Here is a 15866-nt window from a genome sequence, read left to right as displayed (position 1 = left end):
GAGCCAAGATCTCGTCACTGCACCCCAGCCTGGGCAACAGAGCAAGACTCTTGTCTCAAAACAAACAAAACAAAATTGTCAGATGCTCAAGCCCTGGTACAAAATGATGTGTAGTATTTGCATATAGCTTATGTACATACTCCCATATACTTTAAATTATCTCTAGATTACTTATAATATCTAATACAATGTTAATACTATGTAAATAGTTGTTATACTGTATTGTTTAGGGAATAATGACAAGAAAAAATGTCTAGGCTGGGCACAGTGGCTCAGGCCTGTAATCCCACCACTTTGGGAGGCTTAAGTAGGAGGATTGCTTGAGGCCAGGAGTTTGAGACTAGTCTGGGCAACATGGTGGCATCCTGTCTCTACAAAAAAAAAAACATAAAAAAATTTAGCTAGGGCCGGGCGCGGTGGCTCAAGCCTGTAGCCCCAGCACTTTGGGAGGCCGAGACGGGCGGATCACGAGGTCAGGAGATCGAAACCATCCTGGCTAACATGGTGAAACCCCGTCTCTACTAAAAAATACAAAAAACTAGCCGGGCGAGGTGGCGGGCGCCTGTAGTCCCAGCTACTCCGGAGGCTGAGGCAGGAGAATGGCCTAAACCCGGGAGGCGGAGCTTGCAGTGAGCTGAGATCCGGCCACTGCACTCCAGCCTGGGTGACAGAGCGAGACTCCGTCTCAAAAAAAAAAAAAAAATTTAGCTAGGCATGGTGGCACCTACTTGTAGTCCCAGCTACTCGGGGGGCCGAGGTGGAGGGTCACTTAAGCCAAGAAGTTTGAGGTTACAGTGAGCTGAGGGCGCCACCGCACTCCAGCCTGGGTGGCAGAACGAGACCCTGTCTCCAAAAAAAGTCTACATGTGCAGTACAGATGCAGTTTTTTTTTTTTTTTTTGAGACGGAGTTTCGCTCTTGTTGCCCAGGCTGGAGTGCAATGGCATTATCTTAGCTCACCACAACCTCCACCTCCCAGGTTCAAGCGACTCTCCAGTCTCAGCCTCCCAAGTAGCTGGGATTACAGGCATGTGCCACCACACCCAGCTAATTTTGTATTTTTAATAGAGATAGGGTTTCTCCAGGTTGGTTAGGCTGGTCTCCAACCCCCGACTTCAGGTTATCCGCCCACCTCTGCCTCCCAAAGTGCTGGGATTACAGGCGTGAGCCACTGTGCCTGGCTTTGCAGTTTTTTTTTTCCCCAAATATTTTTGATCTGCAGTTGATTGAATCCACAGACATGGAAACCATAGATACAGAGAGCCCACTGTCTTTAATTTTTTTAAAAAATCATACACTAAAATCTTTTGTTAATTTTTTCAACTTTTTTTTTGAGTCGGAGTCTTACTCTGTCTCCCAGGTTGGAGTGCAGTGGCGCAATGTCTGGCTCAAGGCAACCTCTGCCTCCCGGGTTCAAGCAATTCTCCTGCTTCAGCCTCCCGAGTAACTGGGATTACAGGCACCCGCCACCTTGCCCAGCTATTTTTGTGTTTTTGATAGAGACACGGTTTCACCATATTGGCCAGGCTGGTCTCAAACTCCTGACCTCGTGATCCGCCTGCCTTGGCCTTCCAAAGTGCTGGGATTACAGGCTTGAGCCACTGCGCCGGGCCCCTAAGTTTTTTGACTTAATAATCAGGCTATGAATATTTTCCCGTGTCATTAATAAATTTTCTTCTCTTTTCTTTTTTTTTTTTTTGAGACAGGGTCTTGCTTTGTCACCCAGGCTGGAGTGTGCACTTCAGTGGCGTGATCACAGCTCACTACAGCCTCCATCTCCTGGGCTCAGGTGATCTTCCTGCCTCAGCCTCTCGAGTTGCTGAAACTACAGGTGCATGCCACTATACCTGGCCAAATTTTTCTGCAACATAATTTTTTTTTTTTTCTTTTTTGAGATGGAGTCTCTCATTGTCACCCAGGCTGGAGTGCAGTGGCACGATCCCGGCTCACTGCAACCTCTGCCTCCCGGGTTTAAGCAATTCTCCTGCCTCAGCCTCCCGAGTAGCTGAGATTACAGGTGCCCGCCACCACACCCAGCTAATTTTTTGTATTTTTGGTAGAGATGGGGTTTCACCATTTTAGCCAGAATGGTCTCCCATCTCCTCACCTTGTGATCTGCCTGCCTCGGCCTCCCAAAGTGCTGCGATTACAGGCGGGAGCCACCGCGCCCGGCTCTGCAACATAATTTTAATGGCTATATGGTATTCCATTATTTGGTTCTTTATATTATTTTACCCAGTGAAATTGCTGGTCTAAAAGAATGTGTATTTTTGCCCGGGCGTGTTGGCTCACGCCTGTAATCCCAGCACTTTCAGAGGCTGAGGCGGGCAGATCACCTGAGGTCAGGAATTTAAGACCAGCCTGGCTAACATGGTGAAACCCTGTCTTTAGTAAAAATACACAAATTAGCCAGGCATGATGGTGAGTACCTGCAATCCCACTTACTTGGGAGGCTGAGGCAGAAGAATCACTTGAACCTGGAAGGTGGAGGTTGCAGTGAGCCGAGATCGCGCCATTGCACTACTGCAGCCTAGGCAACAGAGCGACGAGACTTATCTCAAAAAACAAACAAACAAACAAAAACAGAAACAAAAAACATTTTAAAAACTTTTGACATGTAACACCAAATTGCCTTATAGGAAGATTATGCTGATTTACCTGAAACAGTATATATTCACATAGGCATAAATGTATAATTTAAAATAGGTGATATATTTGCATGGTGCAAAAATCAAAAGAATACAAAAAGCTTCATGCTTTAAACTCTTCTTCCAACCTTGTAACTTTCTTCTTCATTCTCCATAGGTAAACACTTTTTTTTTTTTGGAGACAGTCTCACTCTGTCGACCAGGCTGGAATACAGTGGCACAATCTCAGCTTACTGCAACCTCTGCCTCCCTGGTTCAAGTGATTCTCCTGCCTCAGCCTCCCGAGTAGCTAGGATTACCGGTGTGTCACCACACCTGGCTAATTTTTGTATTTTTAGTAGAGATGGGGTTTTGCCATGTTGGCCAGGCTGATCTTGAACTCCTGACCTCAGGTGATCCACCTGCCTCGGCCTCCCAAAGTGCTGGGATTACAGGCATAAGCCATCTAATAAATACTTTTATTAGGTTCTTGGGTTTGGGTGTTTGTGTGTATTCCCCAAACCAGATACCTTTTGAAGGGTATAAATCTCTATAAAATGAAATGACTACCATTTGACTAGGATTGTAATCTGCAGCCCCACTGTCAACCATTACACACTTTTTCAGCTTCATACTATTGGAATATCAGATCACTTTGTGATTCTGCTAAGATTTCCTTTTAGTATTTTACAAAGCTCTGTGTCATTATTTGTCCTAGTAATAAACAGCATCACTGATTTCTATCTAGGTCCTATTAGTCATAGGTGGTTTGTTGAGTTCTGTGGATAAATTAAAGCAAAACTGAGTTTGTAACCCTTAAAAAAGGGCAGTATGAAACATACAAGTTTGGGAGAGAAATGATAGGAAATATATTTGCTTGAAGTTTCTGGACAGTGATGAATTAGAACAAGTGTCCATGTGTCCTGTGCTGACTTCTGAGTGTTGGACAGTGAGGGATTGTCATTGGATTTTAAATTGACCCAATTTTGGAAGCTTCATAGATCTGTTTCTGTAAACAGATCCAATTTCAACATAGAAGTTAGCAAACATAAATGTGGAAACACAAAGTCCATTAAACTTCCTTCAGACTTAGTTTGTGACTTTGATTAACAGTTAAAAATTGCATGCTGGATTATGTTGCCATTTACTGACTGCTGCTAATCCCTTATATACAAGAAAAAAAATGTATGTGTTTTCTCCCTGGGTAAGATGAAAATAACTCCACTCTATTTTACTTGTGGTAATGTAATAGGATCTCTTATCCCTTGTGAAAGTAGGAGAGGATGTCCCTGGAGAAATGGCACTGCCTGGGATGGGACCATCTTAACTAACTATACTTCTAACGAAGTCTTGTCTTATTCTGTTTATTCTATTACATACCAGTTTAACTCATGACTTTCTCTTTAATAGAAATAGGCAAGTCATATCTCACTGGCTGGATAGCAAGGTGTTTGAGAGCATCTGTCACACCAAAGTCTTTGTTTCGCTTAGGAGCTGGTAGTCCACTATTTTACCCTGCTTAGAATGCACGCTCTTGCAGCTTTCCCCCACCCGGTCTGAACCTGCACCTTTTGATTTATAGAGCTTGTCAAGACTAGTTATTTTTGGTTTGAGAGTGAAGAAAGATGGGAGGCAATGGGAGGTTAATTTCAGATGAATGTGGGAACAGGTTACATTGCTTTGTCTGCAGTCTTCCTAATTTGTATTTGTCTTCCCCTTCCATTTATCTCTTACCCTAGAAAAAGTCAACATTCGTTCTTAGCTTGTAGAACTCTGCAGGTCTGTCAGCGTCTTTTTAGTATTACTTACATCAGAAAACCTCTGATCCTCTTCTATCCTGTTGTCCTTCTCTGCACTTCCAGAGTGCTCTCTGTTTATGCCCTCTTGCAGCAAGGATAGCCCTATATTGTAATCGTTTGCATTCCCCCATTCAACTGTGTGTTCTTGGAGGGAAGATATTTTTTTTGTTGTTGTTTGAGAGGGAGTCTCACTGTGTCCCAGGCTGGAGTGCAGTGGTGCAATCTCGGCTCACTGCAACCTCAGCCTCCTGAGTAGCTGGGATTAAAGGCACGTCTCCACCACGCCCGGCTAATTTACTCTACTAAAGTAGAAACGGGTTTTACCTTGTTGGCCTGACCTCGAATTCCTGACCTCGTGATCCACTCGCCCTGGCCTCCCAAAGTACTGGGGTTACAGGCCTAAGCCACTGTGCCCGGCCAAGAGATTTTATAGTTATATCTCTGTCTGTCTGTCTGTCTATCTATCTATCTATCATCTATCTATCTATCTATCTATCTGTCTGTCTGTCTGTCTGTCTATCTATCTATCTATCTATCCTTTTAGTCTTCGCTTTTTGGAAACAAAAATGGGCTATAAGACATGATGGATGACATTGAATAGGCAGTTTTTAGAGGAACCTAATTGGTTCACAGCATACAGGATAGGCTTTTTCCTTGGGTCTTTGTAGGAATATTGGTCATTAATTGGTCATTAATATTGGTCATACAACAGAGTATTTCTAGTTTTGCAAGAATCTGAAACTGTGATAGATTCAGATAATTTTGAAATGTGAAGCTAATTCTCTTGCTTGGCAGCTTGATTTGTTTGGGGGAATGTGGTTGACGCATGTGCTTTTTTTTTTTTTTTTTTTTTGTGAGACCTGTTGACAGAAATTCAATCTTGATTAAGGGGCGCAGGAAGGCATCCAGTTCCCACCATGCCTGGGGCTCTGTCATTTAAACAGCTGCCTTTGGCTCTGGCCTGTTCCATTTCCTACTAGGCCCTGTGGACTTTAATTTTGATAAGTTTCACATCCTAATATTTATTATTTCTGGGGGAGGTAGTGTCGTGAAACCGAAATGACCCAGTAGTTAACTTTTGGTTTTCTTGATGTACTTGTGCTGTCAGCCTTGATTGAAGAGTCAGACTTCTCAATGGATATGTATTTATTTATTCTCTTTTTCCAGAGAGAGGGGATGGTCTCCTGAGTTGGCCATTCTAGACCAAAATATAGCTTAAAAGAAGCTTTTTTAAAAAATGGATCATGTTAGGAAAATAATATTTTGTTTTTAAAATTTCACCTAAAGATTAAGTGTACTTAGGTTTGCACCCCTCGCTTTTTGTCCACCACTAATCAAATGTAGTCTTAGACCTCAGAGGACACCTTTCTTCTGCTGCTTGAACCCTCTTCATAGTCTCTTTACTCTAGAATATCACTGAGGTTTTATCTAACCTCCATCTTATATAGAGGAAAAACTTTATATGCAAAAGTACACTTAAAAAAAAAGGAATAAAGGGATTTAAAAAAAAATTTTATGGGAATATTCAGATCAGAGCTTTCCAATTAAATTTAGAACAAGATTTGTAATTTGCTCAAGTTTTCTTTATGAGCGTTTCAGGGATGCTTAGGTTTCGAAAAGAGCAGAATTTGTCTTTGTTGAACAGGATCATACGATTTGTTTTCATTCCTCCTTTTTGAAGCAATGTTTATAGGAAAACTTGTGCATTAGAGAGACCCCAGATTTTGGAATCCTACAGACCTGCTCTTTTAAAACTCGACACTGCTATGTATTAGTTTGGTGATCTTGGAATAGCGTAACTTCTCTGAGCTTGTTTCCTTGTTCATAAAATGGTGATGGTAGCATCTATTTATAAAGACATCGATCTATCATTTATATTATTATTATTATTATTATTATTTTTTTTTTTTTGAGACAGAGTCTCGCTCTGTCGCCCAGGCTGGAGTGCAGTGGCCGGATCTCAGCTCACTGCAAGCTCCACCTCCCGGGTTCACGCCATTCTCCTGCCTCAGCCTCCCGAGTAGCTGGGACTACAGGCGCCCGCCACCTTGCCCGGCTAGTTTTTTGTATTTTTTTAGTAGAGACGGGGTTTCACCGTGTTAGCCAGGATGGTCTCGATCTCCCGACCTCGTGATCCGCCCGTCTCGGCCTCCCAAAGTGCTGGGATTATCATTTATATTATTAATGCAGTTTAAATGAGATGATTTATGTGAAGTGTCTGGCAAGGTGCCTGGCCTACAGCAGACAGTATTTGGAAGTTATTGTCTCTTGCTCCATGACATTTGTTATTTATCTATTTAAATGTCCATTTTTAAATACATTTGAGAGGCAGTGGATAAGAACACCACCTTCGGGGTCTATTCCGTTTGGAATCCTGGCTTTACTGCTTCTTAGCTGCATGACTGCGAATAAGTAGTAAATCTCTGTGCCTAAAGTCCCTCATTATAGAATGAAGATGATAATAGTACCTACTTTATAGGATTATTGTGAGGCTTTAGTGAGTTAATACATTTAAGATACTGTCATCAGTGTCTGGCATGTCGTAAGTGCTTATTAAGTAATAGCTGTTGGCCAGGCGTGGTGGCTTATGCCTGTAATCCCAGCACTTTGGGAGGCTGAGGTGGGTGGATCACTTGAGGTCAGGAGTTCAAGATCAGCCTGGCCAAGTTGGTGAAACCCTGTCTCTACTAAAAATACAAAAAGTTAGTTGGGCGTGGTGGCGGGTGCCTGTAATCCCAGCTACTCAGGAGGCTGAGGCAGGAGAATCACATGAACCCAGGAGGCAGAGGTTGAAGTGAGCCGAGATTGTGCCACTGCACTCCAGCCTGGGCAACAAGAGTGAAACTCTGTCTCAAAAAAAGAAAAAAGTTAATAGCTGTTTTTATTTTTAACTTTTTCAAATTTATATACCCTTTTATTAAGTCAATGCCCCAGGAATCATTTTTAGTTCTATATAGAAATATTGTTTATTTATTTTTAATTTTTTTAATTAATTTTTTTTTGAGACGGAGTCTCACTTCATCGCCAGGCTGGAGTACAATGGCACGATCTTGCCTCACTGGAACCTCTGCCTCCCGAGTTCAAGCAATTCTCCTGCCTCAGCCTCCCAAGTAGCTGGGACTACAGGCACACACCATGACGCCCAGCTAATATTTGTATTTTTAGTAGAGACGGGTTTTCACCACGTTGGCCAGGATGCTTTCGATTTTTTGATCTTGTGATCCGCCTGCCTTGGCCTCCCAAAGTGCTGGGATTACAGGCGTGAGCCACCGTGCCCGGCTATTTATTTATTTATTTATTTTTGAGACGGAGTCTCGCTCTACCGCCCAGGCTAGAGTGCAGTGGCATGATCTCGGCTCACTGCAACCTCTGCCTCCTGCATTCAAGCGATTCTCCTGCCTCAGCCTCCCGAGTAGCTGGGATTACAGGCATGTGCCACCACACTCAGATAATTTTTGTATTTTTAGTAGAAAGATGGGGTTTCACCATGTTGGCCAGGCTGATAGTTCTATATAGAAATATTAGAAAGAGAATATGTAACTTTGGATAAGTTAATAGTCAATTTATAGGGCACGTAAATGGGAAGGATTATTTCCTCAAATCAAGAGATTAGACAATTTTTGCTTGATTGTCACGAATATTTAATAAAAATTCCAGAAAGCTCAGTTTCTTTTGGGATGCAAACATAGATCTAGGGAAATAAATACTGCTTATTTTGTTGTTGTTGTTGTTGTCTTTTAAGAGACAGAGTCTCACTCTGTTGCTCAGGCTGGAGTGCAGTGGTGCAATCATGGGTCACTGTGGCCTCGAACTCCTGGACTCAAATGATCCTCCCACCTCAGCCTCCTGACTAGCTGGGACTACAGACACACACCACCATGCCCAGCTACTTAGGAGGTTGAGGAGGGAGGATCCTTTGGGCCCAGGAGTTCGAGTCTAGTCTGAGCAACATAGCAAGACCCTAGGTCTTTAAAAAACAGAGATGAAGCCGGGCGCTGTGGCTCAAGCCTGTAATCCCAGCACTTTGGGAGGCCGAGACGGGCGGATCACGAGGTCAGGAGATCGAGACCATCCTGGCTAACACGGTGAAACCCCGTCTCTATTAAGAAATACAAAAAAAACTAGCCGGGCGAGGTGGCGGGCGCCTGTAGTCCCAGCTACTCGGGAGGCTGAGGCAGGAGAATGGCGTGAACCCGGGAGGCGGAGCTTGCAGTGAGCTGAGATCCGGCCACTGCACTCCAGCCTGGGTGACAGAGCAAGACTCCGTCTCAAAAAAAAAAAAACAGAGATGAAAAAGAAAGAAAAAAGGATGTGAAGGGCTAAATTTGAACACTTTCCAGGTAGTTTTCAGCACCATGCTTTGGTGGAATCATGGTTTTGTGGCTAAGTGGGGTTGCTGCATATTACATTCCTGCCTCTTCCTTCCCCCAGCCTTAGTTGTCTTCATTACATTCATGCCTGGGAAGTGTTCCCAGTGACCTGAGTTAGGCATTAAGATCATGGGAATCCAAGATTTTCCCATGTCTTCTAGCATATTTGTTCACAAGAAAAGGAAAATTTCCTCCTTGCAGCAAGGCGTTTTTAAAACAGTCAGTCACTGTAGAATCTTTCACCAAAAAATCCTTTGAATAGAAATGTGGTCAAGGAGAGGAAAGGTATCAGCAGTGATACTACCTTACGATAGTGTATTTCATAGCACTTGAAGTACCTTCTTATTTGTTTATGGTAAGAAGGTAGGCAGAGAGTTAGTGATTTGCCTATTGTAACATATATGTGGTAAATGCCAGAGAGGGCATTCTGGACTTCTGTTAGTTGGGATTGCTTTTGACTACAGTTGACAGAAAATGTGACTATAATGGTTTATACAAAAATTATTATTTTCTGAGATGAAGTCTTACTCTTGTCACCCAGGCTGGAGTGCAATGGAGTGATCTCAGCTCACTGCAACCTTCGCCTCCTGGGTTCAAGCGATTCTCCTGCCTCAGCCTCCTGAGTAGCTGGGATTACAGGCACCTGCCACCACACCCGGCTAATTTTTGTATTTTTGGTAGAGACAGGGTTTCACTATGTTGGCGAGGCTCATCTCGAACTCCTGATCTCAGGTGATCCGCCTGCCCTTGGCCTCCCAAAGTGCTGGGATTACAGGCGTGAGCCACTGTGCCTGGCCTATTTTTTTAATATAAGAAATCTGTTTAGCAGGTCAAGGAAAATTGAAAAAAACACCAGACATCTGGAATAGTGTAGCATTATAGGTTTATTTATTTATTATTTATTTATTTATTTTTGAGCCAGAGTTTCGCTCTTGTCGCCCAGGCTGCAGTGCAGTGCTCACTGCAACCTCCGCTGCCTGCGTTCAAGGGATTCTTATGCCTCAGCCTCCCGAGTGGCTGGGGTTACAGGTACCTGCTACCATGCCCAGCTAATTTTTGTATCTTTAGTAGAGACAGGGTTTCACCTTGTTGGCCAGTCTGGTCTCTGAACTCCTGACCTCAGGAGATCCACCTGCATAGGCCTCCCAAAGTGTTGGGATTATAGGCGTGAGCCACCGTGCCTGGCCTATTTTTTTTTCCCCCAGCCTATTTATTTTTTTTAATAACAGCTTTTTGTCTGTTTTTTTAAATGAGCATTCATTTGTATAATAAGGGTTTAAAGAAAGGTGTTAATTAACCTTGTTTTTGTTTTTTTGTTTTTTTTTGAGACAGAGCGTCGCCCTGTCACCCAGGCTGGAGTGTAGTGGCATGATCTTGGCTCACTGCAGCCTCAGCCCTCCCGGGTTCAAGAGATTCTCCTGTTTCAACCTCCCAAGTAGCTGGGATTACAGGCATGTGCCACCATGCCCGGCTAATTTTTTTGTGTTTTTAGTAGAGATGGGTTTCACCATGTTGGCCAGGCTGGTCTCAAACTCCTGACCTCAGGTGATCCATCCGCCCTGGCCTCTCAAACTGCTGGGATTACAGGCGTGAGCCACTGCGCCCCACTAGAAAGGTATTAATTTAAATAAACATTTATTCAGGTGATTACTGGCATCTACCTCCCTTCTAAGATACAGATACTTTTGAGTACATGTTGTTCCCTGGATAAAAACAAATGGCTGGCCAGGCACAGTGGCCCACACTTGGGAGGCTGAGGCGGGTGGATCATTTGAGGTCAGGAGTTTGAGACCAGCCTGGCCAACATGGTGAAATCCTGTCTCTACTAAAAACAAAAAATTAGCCAACTGTGGCTGTGAGTGCCTGTAATTCCAGCTACTCAGGAGACTGAGGCAGGAGAATTGCTTGAACCTGGAAGGCAAAAGTTGTGGTGAGCCAGGATCATGCCACTGCACTCCAGCCTGGGCAACAGAGTGAGACAACGTCTCAAAAAAAAAAAAAAAAAAAAAAAAGACAAATGGCTCATTGGGATTCATCGGCAAATTATTGGCCAGTGAGTGTGGCCTTTAGGCTATTTATCAGATTACTTTCAGCTATTTTATTTTATTTTATTTATTTTTTTTTTTGAGACGGAGTCTCGCTCTGTCGCCCAGGCTGGAGTGCAGTGGCCGGATCTCAGCTCACTACAAGCTCCGCCTCCCGGGTTCACGCCATTCTCCTGCCTCAGCCTCCCGAGTAGCTGGGACTACAGGCGCCGGCCACCTCGCCCGGCTGGTTTTTTGTACTTTTTTTTTTTTTTTTTTTTTTTTTTTGAGGCGGAGTCTCGCTCTGTCGCCCAGGCTGGAGTGCAGTGGCGCGATCTCGGCTCACTGCAAGCTCCGCCTCCCGGGTTCCCGCCATTCTCCTGCCTCAGCCTCCCGAGTAGCTGGGACTACAGGCGCCCGCCACCACGCCCGGCTAATTTTTTTGTATTTTTAGTGGAGACGGGGTTTCATTGTGTTAGCCAGGATGGTCTCCATCTCCTGACCTCGTGATCCGCCCGTCTCGGCCTCCCAAAGTGCTGGGATTACAGGCTTGAGCCACCGCGCCCGGCCTTGTACTTTTTTTTTAGTAGAGACGGGGTTTCACCGGGTTAGCCAGGATGGTCTCGACCTCCTGACCTCGTGATCCGCCCGTCTCGGTCTCCCAAAGTGCTGGGATTACAGGCTTGAGCCACCGCGCCCGGCCTCAGCTATTTTATTAATTGACTAGATTGGGCTTGAGTAGGAGCGGATTGTAAACCTACACAGGTTTCCACAGGATAGAGTGCAAAACTTCGTACGTAGGAGTAGGGAGGGGCCTGTTTAACTTGTTCCTTTATCCTTGCTTCTATTCCTATGCTGCATATTGTGCCTCTTATGTGTGTTTCAAAGTCGTCTTCTTTATACTCAGAAATAGTATTTTTTGAAAATATTTCTAAGAAAAGACAACTTATATTTGGCAAAACTGTGTTGAGCTCTTACCATGTATAATGCACTGTGTTAAGTACCTTGATGGATGGATGGATGGATGAGATATACACAAGTAAATAAAATCTATCTTTGTTTTTAGGAACTTTGAGTATACTGGGAGAGACATTTACACAGTTAACATAAAATTGTATGATAAGTGTTAGGGCGGAGATGTAAACAAAGCACGATTGGCTTTGGAGAGGCAACAATTTTGTATGATAGGTGGAAATTGGGAAAGAGTTCACAGAGATTTGAACTGGACTTTGAATGATGGATAAGCTGTTGGTTGGTAGGCATAAAAATTAGTGGTTTATTTTAGAAATTGGGTTATTTAGGGCAGAGAGAGAATAAATTGGGCTAGAGGAGGCTAGAAATGAGAAAATGGTAAATTGAGGGAAAATAATGACATGGTGAATGTAAAACACCTAGCACAGTGTAGATACTTATCAGACTTTGCCTCTTTCTTTTAAAAAACATTTTTAAGGCCGGGCGCGGTGGCTCACGCCTGTAATCCTAGCACTTTGGGAGGCCGAGGAGGGTGGATCTTGAGGTCAGGAGATCGAGACCATCCTGGCCAACATGGTGAAACCCCGTGTCTACTAAAAAAAATACAAAAAATTAGCCGGGCGTGGTGGCAGGCGCCTGTAGTCCCAGCTACTTGGGAGGCTGAGGCAGGAGAATGGCGTGAACCCGGGAGGTGGAGCTTGCAGTGAGCTGAGATCGTGCCACCGCACTCCCTCCTGGGTGACAGAGTGAGACTCCATCTCAAAAAAAAAAAATCATTTTTAAAATTTATTTTATTTTTATTTATTATTATTATGTTTTGCAATGGAGTTTTGCCTTTGTTGCCCAGGCTGGAGTGCAATGGCGTGATCTCAGCTCACTGCAACCTTCGTCTCCCAGGTTCAAGCGATTCTCCTGCCTTACCCTCCCGAGTAGCTGGAATTATAGGCTCCCCCCACCACGCCCAGCTAATTTTTTTTTTTTTTTTTTTTTTTTTGAGACGGAGTCTCGCTCTGTCAGCCAGGCTGGAGTGCAGTGGTCGGATCTCGACTCACTGCAAGCTCCGCCTCCCGGGTTTACACCATCCTCCTGCCTCAGCCTCCCAAGTAGCTGGGACTACAGGTGCCTGCCACCACGCCTGGCTAGTTTTTTTGTATTTTTTAGTAGAGATGGGGTTTCACCGTGTTAGCCAGGATGGTCTCGATCTCCCGACCTTGTGATCCGCCCGTCTCGGCCTCCCAAAGTGCTGGGATTACAGGCTTGAGCCACCGCGCCCGGCCAATTTTTTGTATTTTTTAAGTAGAGACGAGGTTTTGCCATGTTGGCCAGGCTGATCTTCAACCCCTGACCTCAGGTGATCCACCCGCCTCGGCCTCCCGAAGTGCTGGGATTACAGGCCTGAGCCACCGCGCCCAGCCTAAATTTAATTTTTAATTTTTAATTTTATTTTTTTCTTTTTGGTTTTTCTTTATATTTGCTGATTACTTACAGATAATTTTTATTTTTTTAGAGATAGTGTCAACTACTTACAGACAATTTTTATCTTTTTAGAGACAGGGTCAACTATTATACTTACAGATAATTTTTATTTATTTATTTATTTATTTATTTATTTTTTTTTTTTGAGACGGAGTCTCGCTCTGTAGCCCAGGCTGAAGTGCAGTGGCCGGATCTCAGCTCACTGCAAGCTCCGCCTCCCGGGTTTACGCCATTCTCCTGTCTCAGCCTCCTGAGTAGCTGGGACTACAGGCGCCCGCCACCTCGCCCGGCTAGTTTTTTGTATTTTTTAGTAGAGACGGGGTTTCACCATGTTAGCCAGGATGGTCTCGATCTCCTGACCTAGTGATCCGCCCGTCTCGGCCTCCCAAAGTGCTGGGATTACAGGCTTGAGCCACCGCGCCCGGCCAATTTTTATTTATTTAGAGACAGGGTCTCTCTATGTTTTGTAGGCTGGACTTGGACTCCTGGTCTCATGTGGTCCTCCTGCCTCCCAAAGTGCCGGGATTACAGACATGAGCCACTGTGTCTGGCCCACTGCTTTCTAATTCCAAACATATTTACCTCAAGGAGTATCTTTAAGTTACCTGAAGAACTAATTTTTAGGTTGATTGGACAAAGTAAGGCTATTTTCAGTAAATTCTAGGTGGTTTGCAAAATTACCACCATGATAGTAAAACCAAAGTAATGATGGGAATTTACTTAGATTTATGTGCAAACATTTCTTTCCTCAGTAATGATGGGAATTTACTTAGATTTAAGTGCAACCATTTCTTTCCTCAGAAGGTGACCTGCTGAGAAAAGTGGTACAAATACTGGGAAAAACCTGCTCTTCTGCACTAAGTGGGAGACAATGTCACAAGTTAAAAGCTCTTATTCCTATGATGCCCCCTCGGACTTCATCAATTTTTCATCCTTGGATGATGAAGGCGATACTCAAAACGTAGATTCATGGTTTGGTAAGTGCCTGCTTTCTCTGGCTATTTTAAGGGTTAGTGGCTTGCTTTGTGCTGAAGACCTTTCAATAATAGAAGGGGTTGCAAGAAGAGAACTTTTCTGTACCAAGAAAATAACTAAAATATCAACTCCTTTCTGCACCAAGACATTCTGTCATCCATGATATTGTGGGAATAGTTGAAATGCCCAGTATTTGGGGAATGGATTGTAAACACAAATTATATGTTGTTTTGTAGTTCAGAATGGCGGATTTAAGCTTTAGGGACATACGGGAAAGTTCACATGAACCAGTGTTCAGCAAAACTCCATGCTCAAATATGTCTGTAGTGATGGCAGCCACATAAAAACTTTCTCTACTATCATTAGGCATAGATTATATCACAGCTAGGATGTTGACATTCATACAATCTACCAGTTTTACACAGATTTCTCCAGTTTCACTTGTATGTGTATTAAGTTCTCTGTGGTTTTATCACCTGTGTTGGTTAATGTGTCTACCACCACAGTCAAGATATTGAACAGTTCTAGTATCACAAGGAACTATTGTATTGCTCTTTTATAACTACCCTCACCTCCCTCCTGCCACCCCTCCCTCAATTCATTTTTTTTTTTTTTTTTTGGGAGACTGGAGTCTCACTCTGTTGCCCAGTGGTACAGTCTCACCTCTGCCACCTGTGTTCAAGTGATTCTGCCTCAGCCGCCCAAATAGCTGGGATTACAAGCGCCCACCAGCTCACCTGGCTAATTTTTGTATTTTTAGTAGAGACATGGTGTTTTGCCATGTTGGCCAGGCTCTCCTTGAACCCCTGACCTCAGGTGATCCACCCACCTCAATCTCCCAAAGTGCTGGGATTACAGGCGTGAGCCACTTCCCCTGGCCCTCAATTCATTTTTAAATGGAAGGATTATGCTACTAAGAACCCAATCCCAGAAACAGTTTTGCTTGGCCAACAGTGAATAAGAATGTAGTTACATTTTTACATTACTTTGAAATAATATCTGAGACTAGTTGTTGAGGCCCCTTTGATTCTTTCTGTCATGTCTCCATCCTCCTTATCAGGAGAAATCACTATCAATACGTGGTGGGGAACAGAAGTGAGTCTATTGCAGCTGTACTTATCCGTATAATGCACTGTCCAAATGTGATGGCAGGTGCCATTCCTTTGGAAAAGGACTTTAATGGCATCTAGTGGGGATCCTGAGAGGAGTAGTCTGTTGGAAGTGGTGGGGAGGAAGGGTAACTACAAGGGCCACCTGTCCTGCGGGGATCTTCCCCATGCCCTTGCTTCACTGGAACCCTAAGGAAATGGCTGGGCTGTCTGAGGATTTCTTTTTCTAAGCTTTTCTTTAAAATAAAAAAGAAAAGATTAGCATAAGAATACTGTTAAATACAATTTGGAAGAAAAAAAATGACCCCACTATTTTTCTAAAACTTAGTTTAAAAAATTATTTGTTTTTTTGTTTTTGCCAGAGTTCTTTTGGCTAACAAAACTACCTCTATTTTAATATATTACTTTCCAATTTTTTTCTTAAATAAATAGTCACATCTTTTACACAGTTGCAGTCAGAGTGTACATGCACAGGGTAGTTATTGCTGTGTCTCACTGCATTCCTGAAACTTATC

General features: G+C 43.6%; 1 protein-coding gene across 8 annotated transcripts in view; it reads left to right on the top strand.

Annotated features, from left to right (window-relative positions):
* LOC105496165 (TPX2 microtubule nucleation factor) overlaps window positions 1-15866 on the top strand; it is a 63444-nt gene that overhangs the window by 3298 nt on the left and 44280 nt on the right. For all 8 annotated transcript variants that reach the window (XM_011766305.3, XM_071079541.1, XM_011766308.3 and 5 more), the window contains one exon: window positions 14069-14244. In XM_011766305.3, the coding sequence (XP_011764607.1) occupies window positions 14139-14244 (106 nt within the window). In that variant the 5' untranslated portion in view covers window positions 14069-14138. The remainder of the gene's footprint in view (window positions 1-14068; window positions 14245-15866) is intronic.

Source organism: Macaca nemestrina, chromosome 15, assembly GCF_043159975.1.
Source record: "Macaca nemestrina isolate mMacNem1 chromosome 15, mMacNem.hap1, whole genome shotgun sequence".
Classification (NCBI taxonomy): Eukaryota; Metazoa; Chordata; class Mammalia; order Primates; family Cercopithecidae; genus Macaca; species Macaca nemestrina.
Note: the sequence above shows the minus strand (reverse complement) of the source record. Positions and strands in the feature narration are given on the sequence as shown.